General features: G+C 42.5%; 1 protein-coding gene across 2 annotated transcripts in view; it reads left to right on the forward strand.

The window, feature by feature from the left end:
* The first annotated feature begins 661 nt into the window (after positions 1–661).
* ICE1 (interactor of little elongation complex ELL subunit 1) overlaps positions 662–12,987 on the forward strand; it is a 45,887-nt gene continuing 33,561 nt past the window's right edge. Inside the window, exons 1-5 of one of the 2 annotated variants that reach the window (XM_065752989.1) lie at positions 662–779; positions 1,660–1,718; positions 3,188–3,227; positions 4,767–4,892; positions 8,499–8,575. In XM_065752989.1, coding sequence (XP_065609061.1) covers positions 666–779; positions 1,660–1,718; positions 3,188–3,227; positions 4,767–4,892; positions 8,499–8,575 — 416 coding nt within the window. In that variant the 5' untranslated portion in view covers positions 662–665. Of the gene's footprint in view, positions 780–827; positions 956–1,659; positions 1,719–3,187; positions 3,228–4,766; positions 4,893–8,498; positions 8,576–12,987 lie in introns of those variants that run through there. The other variant, XM_065752990.1, reaches the window with a different exon arrangement.

The following is a 12,987-nucleotide window of genomic DNA, read 5'->3' on the forward strand; positions in this document are numbered from 1 at the left end:
TACACTGGGGTCTGTAAGTGATGTGCACCTTCCACGTAATGCTTAGCAACTTACTGATTTCAACTATTTCAGCTACAAAATATGGACCTCTCTCAGAAGACATTCAGCAGCGAGGGAGGTGAGACGAGATCTCCCAGTGCCACCTGCCCTGCAGTTATAAGGCCAAGCGTTGCTGGCTCCCATCTCACTCCCGCGCCGTCACTTAGCTCTGTCCCGCCTCACTCCGGGCGACAATCGAAAAGGGCGCGGAGCAGCACAGTTCAGCGACGCCACCCAAGTACGACGCGCCGCACACAGCCGGCACACAGCAGCCTCGTCCTCTCGCGAGGCGAGAAAAGCCTCTCCACATTGGCGCCTGTTCCTACAGCAACTCTAATCGCGCCCGGATGGCAACAGCGCCGTGGAGGAATGCACGTATGGAAAAACAAGAATAGCAGCTTTCCTTAGTCCGTGCTAAGATATTGTTCACCGGACCCTTTCGATGCACGCCCTCTTCAGAGGGCAACGCCTTCTGTCTTTCCGCTGCCACCAGTCAGGCAGCAACGAAGCCACTCTCGGGGACGTGTGGGCGGATCCGGGTCCTCGCCAAGGTGGCGTCGCAGCTGTGTGACTCTTCACCACATCACTGCTGGTGCTGCGTAAGGGGGCGTAGACGGGGGAGGTGAATGAGCAGAGCGGAAGGCGCGGCTGGGACTATGATGCCTGGGGAGACGCAGCTGCCGCCAGCGGGGATTGCTGCTGCCGCCGTACCCTGCAAGAACTGTGGTGTTCTCCAGCAGGTAGCGATGGTCCACGGTCCACGTAGCGCAGGAGTGCCTGGGCGGGGTTTTTGCTTAGGGACGCGATCGTGGGAGTAGGCCTGGCCTTTGTAAGGTGAGGAACGCTGGGTTCCTCATCCGTTCTCCCGGTGCAACGTGAATTCGGATAGCGAATGTGACATGCGGGTTTTGGAAAGGTAACAGCAGAGGCGAGCTTCTTTAATTGGGCGAAATGCAGCCAAACACAGCCAAACATAGATAGAAAAATGTGTCCTGTCGTTGCAATTAGACTGCAGTTTGGTTAGAGAAGTCTGGTATCCTTTAGTTAGAGTTTCTGGTATCCTTTTGAAGTTGCTTCGATGCAGTGGGAGAAAGCCGTTTGCCTTTGTTCCTAAGCAAGAACGTTCTATAGTATAACACTTGGTGCGGTCTTCGTTTCCTCTTTAAAGGAGGAGGGCACTGCTGACAGTTCGTAGAGTGGGAAAGATCATCAGGTATCCCTAGAACTGATAAGAGTCATGCATGTGGGATAGTTGTAACCTCAAAAGAACTAGGCAGTGTTTATTCAAAATATTCTTCCTGAGTTTAATTTGATTTTGAGAGATAAAACTAAGATGATTTTTGAACATATTCTGCTGTACAGGCAAGGTTTAAAGAACTTTTGTAGTAATTCCTCTCAAGTATACATATTTTCATGTGCATCCTGCAATCTTAATGTGCTTGTACATATACCTAATTAATTTTTTTTTTGTAAATAAGTGAGCAGTATTATAAGAGAAAATTGAAAAGTCATATTATTTTACAGTGTAAAATATTCCTAATCATATTAGCAGTCATTTACAGTGCATAGTACTGTTCTGGGGGTAAAACATGTTTACCAGATTGATACTCTTCCTTACAGAATATAAACGAATATGTAGCTGCATTAGTTGCCCTGAAGCAAAAAATGATTAATGGCGAGTAAGTACAATTGCACGTGTGCCTTATATGTATATATATTTGCTATTCTTTACTAATTATTAAACCAAATGATGATCTGTGGGATATAGATGTTTATTTAATGCACAAAAGTAAACTCTCAAAGTGAAAGAAACTTATTCAATAACAGATCTTAAATCTAGTTTTAAAGGCTTCTTTATTCCTTAAAATGTCTATGTGTAAGTTTTGAATAGTTCTGTAGCTTTTTTATTATTCTGAATAGATAGCAGAAGAAGCTCTTTGAAGGTATTTATTTCATTTTATAGATTGTTAACCATGTGTGAGAACTGAAAGCTGAGCACAGATGTATAAAAACCTTTTCAGGAAAATTTAATCCTAGCATTAAGATGTGAAATGCTGCTGGAATTAAATAACAGAATATGCAGTGCTGTAAAATGGTTAGAACAGTAACATTCCAAAATGCTTCTTATAATTTGCTTTCTATTCCTGGACCGTTTCTGCCACATTTTTAGTATAAAATCATGTGGAAGAAGGTGTTGTGGTGTGTTCTGTGATGCTCTGTACCACAGCCAAATAGACTTGCTACATTTCCTAATTGCAACGGTTTGTTTCTTATGTATTGTTCCCCAGATATATGTCAATCAGGCTTTAGCTAATTTGGTTTCCAGAAGACATTTAAGAGAGCCCTTGCTGCTTTACTTTGAGACTTCTTTTCTAAACTCCTTTACTTACTTTACTTACTCCATAGAACACTTTTCCTGCCTCCAGTCTTTGTGTCATCCTTCTTCCTTGTGCAGTCATTTCTTATGTGAATTACCTCTGCTGTATCTACTTGTATCTCAGCTTCTTTCTTTTATGTCTGACTTGATGAGTCTTTACCTGCTGAAGGAGAAAGTTACTCTCTGGAGTAACTGCCACTGTACTTCTCATTCTTGCCCTTTCTTCTCTCCATTCATAAAAACTGTTAAATTTGAAGAAAGGAAAGAATAGCTCTCCTTGATGCTGTCCCTTGGCTCTCTGGTCAGATTAGCCACTCATGATTTCTAGGAGGATAACATAAAGATGAACACTTCAGAGTCTTTTGAACTATTTTTCTTCCATTTGTGTGTTATTTCCTTGAAAGATAATAAGTTTGGAGACTAGGGCTTAATTTTGTGATAAACACACAGATGTATCCGTATTCCTTACCCAAATTGTATGTTTTCTATTCTTTATAAAAGCTGCAAATAATTAATGTAAGTTCATGTAACTATTAGTTTAGTTGTATTTTCATTTTACATAAGTCTGATTTGTGATTTGTGATTTAAATGGCTTAATGAAACAAAAGGGTAATATTGACTTTTATCAAAAAATGGAAACTTATCATCTGTTTCCTTCATTTATCTATAAAGCAAAAGGGGAAGTGTCTTAGGATGTATTGTTAAAATCAATTTAGAAAATGAGTAGTATATTTAGCTTTTATAAATAATATTTTTATCTTTCTCTTGCAGCCGTTTGCTGACAGAGTATCAACAGAAATGCACTGATATCCTTTATTTTTCTATTAGCTCTCTAATGGAAGTAGTATATCAACATTTCTTATAAAAGGGCTTGGTATTTTTTATTTAAGGCTTACGTTAAGAGAGTATGTCTTTCTGTAGTAAGAACAGACTGGATGTACTTAAAAAATAAATAGGGCTTCAGAACTAAACTTACAATCTGTCTGTATCTGTCATGCTCCAATATAAAGGAGGGAGACGAGTCATGGAGGTTATCCTGCTGACTACGCCATTAGAAATGTCACGCTCCAATATAAAGGAGGGCGATGAGGGTTCTTTGATTATGTATATACCCAGCGTGAGATTAAGAAACAGTGGTTCAAATGTTTATCCGACCAGTTTATTACCACTATAAACCAGGGAGATGGGGAAGGCGGACACTGTTAGGGTGATGGGGAAGGGAAGGCGAGCGATAGGAAAGATAGGAAAGAAGCAAGGGTTTGTACAACGCAGGGAAAGTCACCAGCCAGGATCCCAGGGGCGGTCCGGTTGCAAGCGGCTCCGACGGTCCGAGGCAGAAGAGCAGGGGTGGCAGAAGCGGGGAGAACAGCAGCAGCAACGGGCAGCCCTGAGCAGCAAGCAGTTATCCTGGGGAAGCGGCACTGGGTCAGCACAGGAGAAGCAGCATGGGGAAAGTCCAGGAACAGCATCAGTCAGCACCGGAGAAACAGTGAGGAGTCAGCACCGGAGAAGCAGCAGTGATCAGCTCGTGAGGGTTCAGATGGTAGAACACCTCGAAGGAGCGGCGAGGTCCAGGAGAAAGCAGCATGTCTCAGGTAGCAGGCCCAGGAGGGAGTTCAGCAGCAGGGATCAGCTCATGAGGTTTCCAATGGAAGGGCACCAACACAGCAACAACAACAACAAAACCACAACAATCTCATGGTGGTCGATCCTTCTTTTATCCTTCATTTTACTTGCCTATGTTCATTTTACTTGCCTACGTGGCAAATCCCGTGCTAGCCTGCCAGGCAAGCTTCTCCTGAGATGGCTATCTCCCCACGGAGATGAGTACCACGCAAAAAGAGTGTTCAGCAGCCATTGAGCTGCAGCTTATCTCTCTTTCGTTGCCCATCTGCTTGTCCCTTAGACAAAGGATTTCACAACCCTTGCCCAGGACTAGCTTGGACATGTTCGGACATGTTCATCAGCAAACTTTGAGGCAATGATATAAAATATTAGTCTCTTACAGTATCTAATATACATTTTAACAGGAACTACTTCGAATCTGCACTGTTGAGAATTACTCATTTTTTTTCCAAGGAAAGATCTGCTTATTCATTTTAAATTCATTAAAATGTATCAGTTAAAATTTATAAAAGGAAGTGTTTACTTTTTGGGTGGAAGTCATTAGATTTTTTTTTTTTTGCAAGTAGTGATTGGACTGAAATATACTTCCATAAGCAGAACAAACTATCTTGAATTTCTGCCTTAACAAGAAATTACAGCTTCAGTTTGCCGAAAGGTAAGTTTGGTCTTATTGACTCTAGTTTTAAAACTACCTATATATATATATTTATTTAATTTAAATTACATTTCCTCTTATAGGGAGATCTCTGCACTACGTTGTCAAGTGGAGCAGATGCTACAGAAAATCCTGCCCCTGGAAAATGGTCAGAAAGAGTTGGGTTCCTTGAAAGCAGAGTTGGAAGAGAAAAAGGTGTGCTTTTAAGGTTTAAATAACTTGCACTTAGTCTGTCGAAGGAAGCAAACATCTAATGCTTTTCTTAATGAATCAGGTTACAATGAGCCCAGTTATTGCCAGCTTGTTGGGACAAGTAGTTCTGGTTTTAGGTGAAATCAATTAAATGTCAACAAGTTTCAGATAGGAACTACCTGAACTTCTGCTCTATGATTTTTGATCATATTATTTGGTTATTATTACTTAGGAAAGGGGGAGTTATTTTCAAATTCCATTGGTTTTCTGGTCTAATTTGGATTACTAGATTACAGAATCCTTCATAACCTGTTCTATTAAAAAGGTGCAAAGAGAGTCTGTCTGAACTGACTAGCATTTGGTTTGCAGTTTTGAATGTATGATTCTACACTAATAGCTACTTGAATTTATTTCTCATTTCTCTCCTGCATCTTACCTTATTCTTCTGCAAAAGAAAATTTGATTCCTCTAAATACAGTTATTTACTAGACATAAACTATTACTTCTGCCAGAAAAAAAAAAACAAAAACCTCAGAGACTCAGAGTTCTGGAGTTTGTTTTGCCTATATAAGGTAGGGAAATAACATTTTTTGAGTAACTATTTATAGTTCTTCTGTGTTAGACCTGCATTTCATCTTTGATTTCTCTCAGCAAGCCTTAATAGAATCATAGAATGGTTTGGTTTGGGAGGGACCTTAAAGATCATCTAGTTCCAAATCCTTCTAGATCAAGTAGCTCAAAGCCGGATCGAACCTAGCTTTGAATACTTCCAGGGAGGAGGCATCCACGACTTCTCCAGGCAACCTGTTTCTCACCACCCTCAGAGAAAAGAATTTCTTCCTAACGTCTAGTCTAAAGCTACACTCTTCCAGTTTAAAACTGTTTTCCTTCATCCTGTTGCTACCTGTCCTAACCAACTTTCTTGTAGGCCTCCTTCAGGTACTGGAAGGCCACTGTAGGGTTCCCCCCAGAGCTTTCTCTTTTCCAGGCTGAAGAGCCCCAGCTCTCTTGGCCTGTCCTCATAGGGGAGGTACTCCAGCCCTCTTATTATCTTTGTGACCCTCCTCCAACAACTCCATGTCTTTCTTATGTTGGGAGATCTGGAACTGGATGCAGTACTCCAGGTGGGGACTCACAAGAGCAGAGGGGCAGAATCACCTCCCTCAGCCTGCTTGTCACACTTCTCTTGAGGCAGTCTAGGATATGGTCAGCCTTCTGGGCTGCAAGTGCACATTTCTGGCTCACTTCAAATCTTAAAATCAACTGACCCTTGCACTTGGCTTTATTGAACTTCATGAAGTTGGCATGGGCCCACCTCTCAAGCCTGTCTAGATCCCTCTGGATAACATCTCTCCTCTCTAGCATGTCAACTGCACCACTCAGCTTGGTGTTGTCTGCAAACTTGCTGAGGGTGCACTTGATCCCACCATCCACATTGCCTACAAAGAGGTTAAATAAAACCATTCCCAACACTGATCCCTGAGGAACACCACTCATCACTGGTCTCCACTTGGACACTGAGCTGTTGACCCAGCCAATTCCTTATCCTGTGAGTGATCCATCCATCAAATCCTTTTTTCTCCAATTTGGCAGCCAGTATGTCATGTGGGACAGTATCAGATGCTTTGCACAAGCCCAGGCAGATTATATCAGTTGCTCTTCCTTTATTCACTGACACTGCAACTCCATCATAAAAGGCCACCAAATTTGCCAGGCACATCTTACCCTTGATGAAGCCGTGTTGGTTACCACCAATTGCCTCATCTTTATTTTCCTTGTGCCATTGTAGGGCCTTCAGAAGAACCTGTTCCACGATATTGGCAGGCACAGAGGTGAAACTGATGGGCCTATACTTTCCTTGTGGATCTTCTTTCTTTCCCATTCTTGAAAATAGGGTTATGTTCCCCCTTTTCCAATCAGTTGGAACTTCACCAGACTGCCATGACCTTTCAAATATGATGGGCTGTGTGGCTTGGCAACTTCATCTGCCAGTTCCCTCACAATCTGTAGACAGATATCATTGGGTCCCATGGGCTTGTGTACCTTCAGGTTCCTTAGATGGTCTCAAACCTGATCTTCACTTACAGCAGGTATATCTTCCTTTTCCAAGCTTTCACCTTTGCTTTCTGCAATTTGGGTGGTGTGGCTTCCCGGTGAAGGCTGAGGCAAGGAATTCATTGGGCACCTTAGCTTTTTTCATATTCCTCATGACTAGGTCTCCAGTTTCCTTCCAGAGTGAGTCCACATCATCCCTGATCATCTTTTTATATACTTGTATATACTTTTATATGCTTTTTATGTACTTGTAGAATTTCTCTTTGGTCCCCTTGATGTCCCTTGCTAGACTGGCTAATCCTGCCTGGATTTTAGCTTTCCTAACCTGGTCTCTGACTGCTCAGTCTACTTCTTTGTAGTCTTCCCAGGTTACCTGTTCTTGCTTCCACACCCTGTAAATTTTGAGCTTAATTAAGTCAAGAAGTTCCTTGATCTGCAGTGGCCTCCTGGTATTCTTGCCTACCTTCCCTTTTCTCAGGATGTGCTCCTTCTGGGCTTGGAGGAGATGGTCCTCAAATAGCAACCAACTTTCTTGGGCCCCTCTTCCCTCCAGGGCTTTTCCCATGTCATCTTGCCAAGCAGTTCCCTGAACAGGTCAGAGTCTTCTTTCCTGAAGTCTAGAGTAGCAAGCTTGCTGTGCATCCTCTTTGGCATTGTAAGAATTTTGAATTCCACCATTTCATGGTCACTACAGCCAAGGCTGTCCTTGAGCCTTCACATTACTCACTAGCCTCTCTTCATTGGCGAGGACAAGGTCCAGCATAACACCTTGTCTTGTGAGTTCCTGTACTACTTGGAAGAGAAAGTTATCATCAACATGTTTCGAGAACCGTTTTGATTTCTGGTGCCCTGCTGTGTTGTCGCTCCAACAGATATTGAAGTGGTTGGATCCTCATAAGGATCATGTTTTATGAATGTGAAGCTGTCCCTACCTGTTATATAGAGACCCTCATTCACTTGATCTTCCTGATTAGGCAGTCTGTAGCAGATCCCTGCTATGTCATCTCCTTCCCCTGCTTTCTCTTTAAGCTATCAGCTCTCTGTTAGCTTCTCATCCATTCACAGGTGGAGCTCCATGGACTCCAGGTGGTCACTGTAGGGCACAATACTCCCTTCCCTTCTTCCCTGCCCGTCTTTCCAGAAGAGTTTTTAACTATCTATTCCTACTTTCCAGTTGTGAGAGTCATTCCACTATGTCTCAGTGATGCTAATGACATCATAGCCCTGTAGGCCTGCAAATCCTCCTGCATGTTCCCTGTGCTCAAGTGCCTGTACATCGTAGCTGATATCCTTACTGCTTTTCCAGAGCAAATGCCAGATTGTGTATGGTATATGTTAGCTGTGTTATCAAATGCAGCTTTGAGTTCCTTTCCAGGTAGGTCTTGGAAATATATTCTCAGAAGGCAAGTTCTTTTTTGTTATAACTTTTTTTTTTTTTTAAGTGCGAGCGAAACCTTTCAATGCGCTTCTTTTCTTGCTGAATATACTTTTTTGACTATACAACAGTTCTCACCCAGGAGGGACATGTTTTAATTACGTTTTCTTTTTCCACAGAGTTCTCTCAAGATTTATCAGGAGAGTCAACTGGAATGTGTTAGAATCAAAGAAGAAATAGTTAAAAGTGATGCTGTGTGAGTGATATTTGTTTTTTTGGGGGGTTTTTCACCATCTTTCTTTTCTATTTATTCTTCCAGAACTTGATCTTGTTCTTTACCAAGTTACAATTTTTATTTTGCTTAAATGTTTTTGCTTGTAGGTTTGTAGAACAGGGAGTTGATGGGATAGTTGTCTTAAATTGTGTAGCAAACTCTCTAGAAAGTAATATTAGATTACTTAGTATTTAGTTTTGAAGTGGCTTTTAGTGGTTGTTTGGTGAAGGATTTTAAGAAAAGATGAAGTTAGAAGAGAAAGTCTAATTTCTCCACTTCAAGTGGTTCTTATTTTTTGTTTTTTTTCTTATTGCCATCTATTTCCCTTCTGTTGATAAATATCTGGGCCCAATACATAAATGATATTACGAATGCAATTTGTTTTTATAAACAGTTATTGTAATGTTGAATTTTAAGGAAGCAACTGAGCAGATGCTGAACTGACTACAGTAGTTGGAAACGAACAAAAAGGATGTGGCCCCAAAAAACAGGGGAACCATTTTTGCTAATGTAGTACATAAGACTTTGAAACAGTGCCTTGGTAATTCCCATAATTTGTTCTTAAAGTAACTAGGTACACAAAGGTTTCCTTAGCTGGAGCTTGTGCATGTATTATCTTTGTGAAGAATTTGTCTAATTGCTTTATAACTCTTATACTCCTGGCAGTAAATCATTGTGGCTGGGAAATTGTGAATTGTCAGTGTTGTATGGAAAGCTTCTTATGATCTCAAAAGGGAACTAGCTTGGGTGTTTGTGAATTTGTAGTTGTAATTTTCCTCCAAGTGCATTGCTTTGCATTTATCAATACTAATCCTTGCTGTCTATGAAAGACTGTTTTGCTTTTTTTTTCTTGCCAACTTTTATTTCTAATGTATTCCAGTACACATACCACTGGGACTTCACTTGTTACTCCCTTCTTCCTTGTAAACTGAGTATAATTTTGGTGTTAACAACAGGTTTAGGGAATACATTTTCTCTCTTTTTTTTTCTATTTTAGTTTTTTTTAGCACTTGTGAGGCCAAACCTGGAGGAGTGTGTCCTGTGCTCCCCAATACAACACAGACACAAGCATGCTGGAGAGAGTTCCAATGAAGATCTGCATAGCTAATTAAGGGACTGGCAGTTTTTCTCCTATGAAATACCCTTGTACCTTGTACCTGCCTTGTGAAACATGTAGATAATCACAAGCACAACAGTGCACCATAGCAGACTAACATTGTCATTTCTATCACACTGCTCTTCTTTTGCATGTAAGTACTTTGTCCTATAAGACTGAAGGAATTTGTAGCCTCCTGTCTAAGCAGCAGAAGCAGCAGCACCATTTCCAATGCTGTTTTGGGAGAAAACTGATAACTTTAATATGTTGTCATAAATACAGACATCTGTCTTGATCCCTATTGGTCTCTCATGTCTTCAAGAAGCCCCTCACTACAAGAAGGACATTGAGGCCCTGGAGTGTGTTCAGAGAAGGGCAACAAAACTGGTGAGGGGTCTGGAGCACAAGTCTTATGAGGAGCAGCTGAGGGAGCTGGGATTGTTTAGTCTGGAGAAGAGGAGGCTCAGAGGAGACCTTATTGCACTTCCTGAAGGGGGGGTGTGGTGAGGAGGGGATGGGCCTCTTCTCCCTGATAAATAATGACAGGACGAGAGGAAATGGCCCGAAGTTGCGCCGGGGAAGATTTAGATTAGATTTGAGGAAACATTTTTTCTCTGAAAGAGTGGTCAGGCACTGGAATGGCCTGCCTAGGGAGGTGGTTGAGGCACCATCCCTAGCACTGTTCAAGAAGCGTTTAGATGAGGTGCTAAGGGATTTGATTGAGTCCAGTGGTTAGGGATGGTGATAGGAGGATGGTTGGACTAGATGATCTTGTAGGTCCTTTCCAACCTAATGTACCTATGAACCTATAAGAAGGGCAAGAAAGAGGACCCAGGGAAATACAGGCTTCTCAGCCTCACATCAATTGCTAGAAAAGCAGTGGATAAGCTACTTCTGGAAATCATTTCCAGGCATGTGAAGGATGAGAAAATCATTATGATTAGTCACCATGGATTTACCAAGGGAAACAAGGAGGGCACAAATTAGGTTTTATGTCTCTCAGAGATATTAAAGGAATTGGGAGCACAGGTAGTGTTCTCTCTCCTCCAACTTGGAGACTGGGATCCAGCAAGAAGACAAGTGGATAGGTTGAATGATTGGCTGCGTGGATGGTTTCTTGCTTGGGTTTTGGGTTCTATGATGTTGAATGCACTTTTGAGAGACCAGTCTCTTGATGATAGATCAAATGCAAGTGACCGGCTGTGGCAACGGTATTCTGGGAAGCAAACTGGCTGGACTTAGTAGCAGACCTTTGAATTAGATTCAGGAAAGGAAGGGGATGTATTTCTGAATGACAGAGAAGAGCCAGGAAACACTGTCACTCTAGGAAGCAGCAGGGAAATTGTCAGAATTGTTCTAAGGGAATGTGGGAAGTCTACTCTGAGAAAGTTATGCAGCTGATAGACCAGCTGAAGTGCATCTACACCAACGCACGCAGCACTGGAAACAAGCAGGATGAGTTGGGTGTTACGGTGCAGTTAGAAATCTGTGACCTTAATGCTGTAATGGAAACACAGTGGGACAAAATGGACAAGTGAAACACTGTAGTTGAAGACTACAAGCTTTATAGATGATAAAGGTAGGGCAGGAGGGGCAGTGGTGTTGTTCTCAGTGTTAAGAAAGGAATGGATTCCAGAGTGTTGCATTTTGAGTGGAAATTAAGGACTGGACCAAAAAAAGATGGCTGTTAGACAGGCTGCCTGATCAAGGGGAGTCTGTTGACCAAGGCTACTACTTTCAGCTACTAGAAGCATTGCACTTGCAGGCTCACATCCTGCTGGAATGTTCCAAGCACCTAGATGTCTGCTGGGAGTGCAACACAGCTGGCTGCTAAACAATCCAGAAAATTCCTGGGGGGCACTGAGGAGAACTTCTTGGTCCAGGTATTAGACAAACCCACCAGAGGAGAAGCACTACTGGACCTGGTGCTCACCCATGCTCATTGAAAAGTTTAAGATTAGAGACAGTCTGGCCTATAATGACCATGCCCTGGTTGACTGAGTTTGTAATCTCATGGAATATAGGCATCTCTTTAAGGATTCCTTTCTTAAGGTGCAGAAGCTCTATGTTTCATCCCTATGTGTATGAAATCAAGCTGGGGAGGCAGGGAACAGGTACAGCTGAGCAAGAACCTGCTGGTGAAAGTGGGAGATAAAAGGCAGTGGAAGCTGGGACGCGTGGCCTGGGAGGAGTATGAGGACGCTGTCCAATTGTGTAGAGGTGGGATCAGGAAAGCCAAGTCAACTGAACTTGGAAGTGAATTTGACAAGAGATGTTCTGAAGAACAATTAATAGGGGACTTCATAGGTACATTAGAAAAGAAGAGCCATGGAGAGTGTATCCATTCTGATAAATGGGAATGGAGAACTGGCAACAACAGATATGAAGAAAGCTGAGGTACTCAGCAAGTTCTTTGCCTCACTGTTCTCTGATAGTCAGGTTTCTCACATCTTTCATGTCCCTGGGGACTGGGGGAGGAAAGTTGCTCCCACTGGAAGCAAAGGATTAGTTTGAAACCACCTGATGAGGCTGAATATGTTGGATAATGAATTGGTTGGAAGCTCATAGCCAGAGGGTTGCAGTCAAAAATTTTATGTCCAGGTGGATGCAGGTGATAAGTAGTGAATCCCAGGGGTCCGTCTTGGAATTCATTCCTGCTCTTCAACATCTTTTTCAATGACCTAGATGGAGTGTGCCTTTAGTGAGTTTTCTGGTGACTAAGCTGTGTAGTGCTGTTGATACAACACAAAGAATGGGACATGAGCTTGAATGTGAACCTGTTAAGTTTAAACAAATTCAAGTGTAAGGTGTTGCACCTGAGTCAAGGCAATCTCAGCTATATGGTCAGGCTGAGAGGAAAACTCATTAAGAGCAGCCCTGTGGAGAGGGAGTTGGAGGGTCCTGGTGGATTAAAAGCTTGACATGAGGCAGTGGTGTGCACTTGCAGCCCAGAAGTCCAACTGTATCCCAGACTATGTCAAAAGAAGTGTGACTGGCAAGGGAGGTGATAGTCCCTCTCTGTTCTGCCCACATGAGACCTCATCTGAAGTGCTGCATGCAAGTCTGTGGTCCCCAGCAGAAGGATGTGGACTTGTTGGAGTCAGTCCAGAGCAGGGTTTTGAAGATGATCAGAAGGCTGGGGGACCTCTCTTACAAGGAATGGTTGAGGGAGCTTGAATTGTTCAGTTTGGAGAAGAAAAGGCTTTGGGGAGGCCTCATTGCAACTTCACTATTTCAAAGTAGCTTGTAAATAAGATGGAGACAACTTCTTACATGGTTACTGAAGTCCATTATTCTG

The sequence above is a fragment of the Cyrtonyx montezumae genome, unplaced genomic scaffold (assembly GCF_038088225.1).
Source record: "Cyrtonyx montezumae isolate F1298 unplaced genomic scaffold, pur_monq_1.0 scaffold_8, whole genome shotgun sequence".
In the NCBI taxonomy this organism is placed as follows: domain Eukaryota; kingdom Metazoa; phylum Chordata; class Aves; order Galliformes; family Odontophoridae; genus Cyrtonyx; species Cyrtonyx montezumae.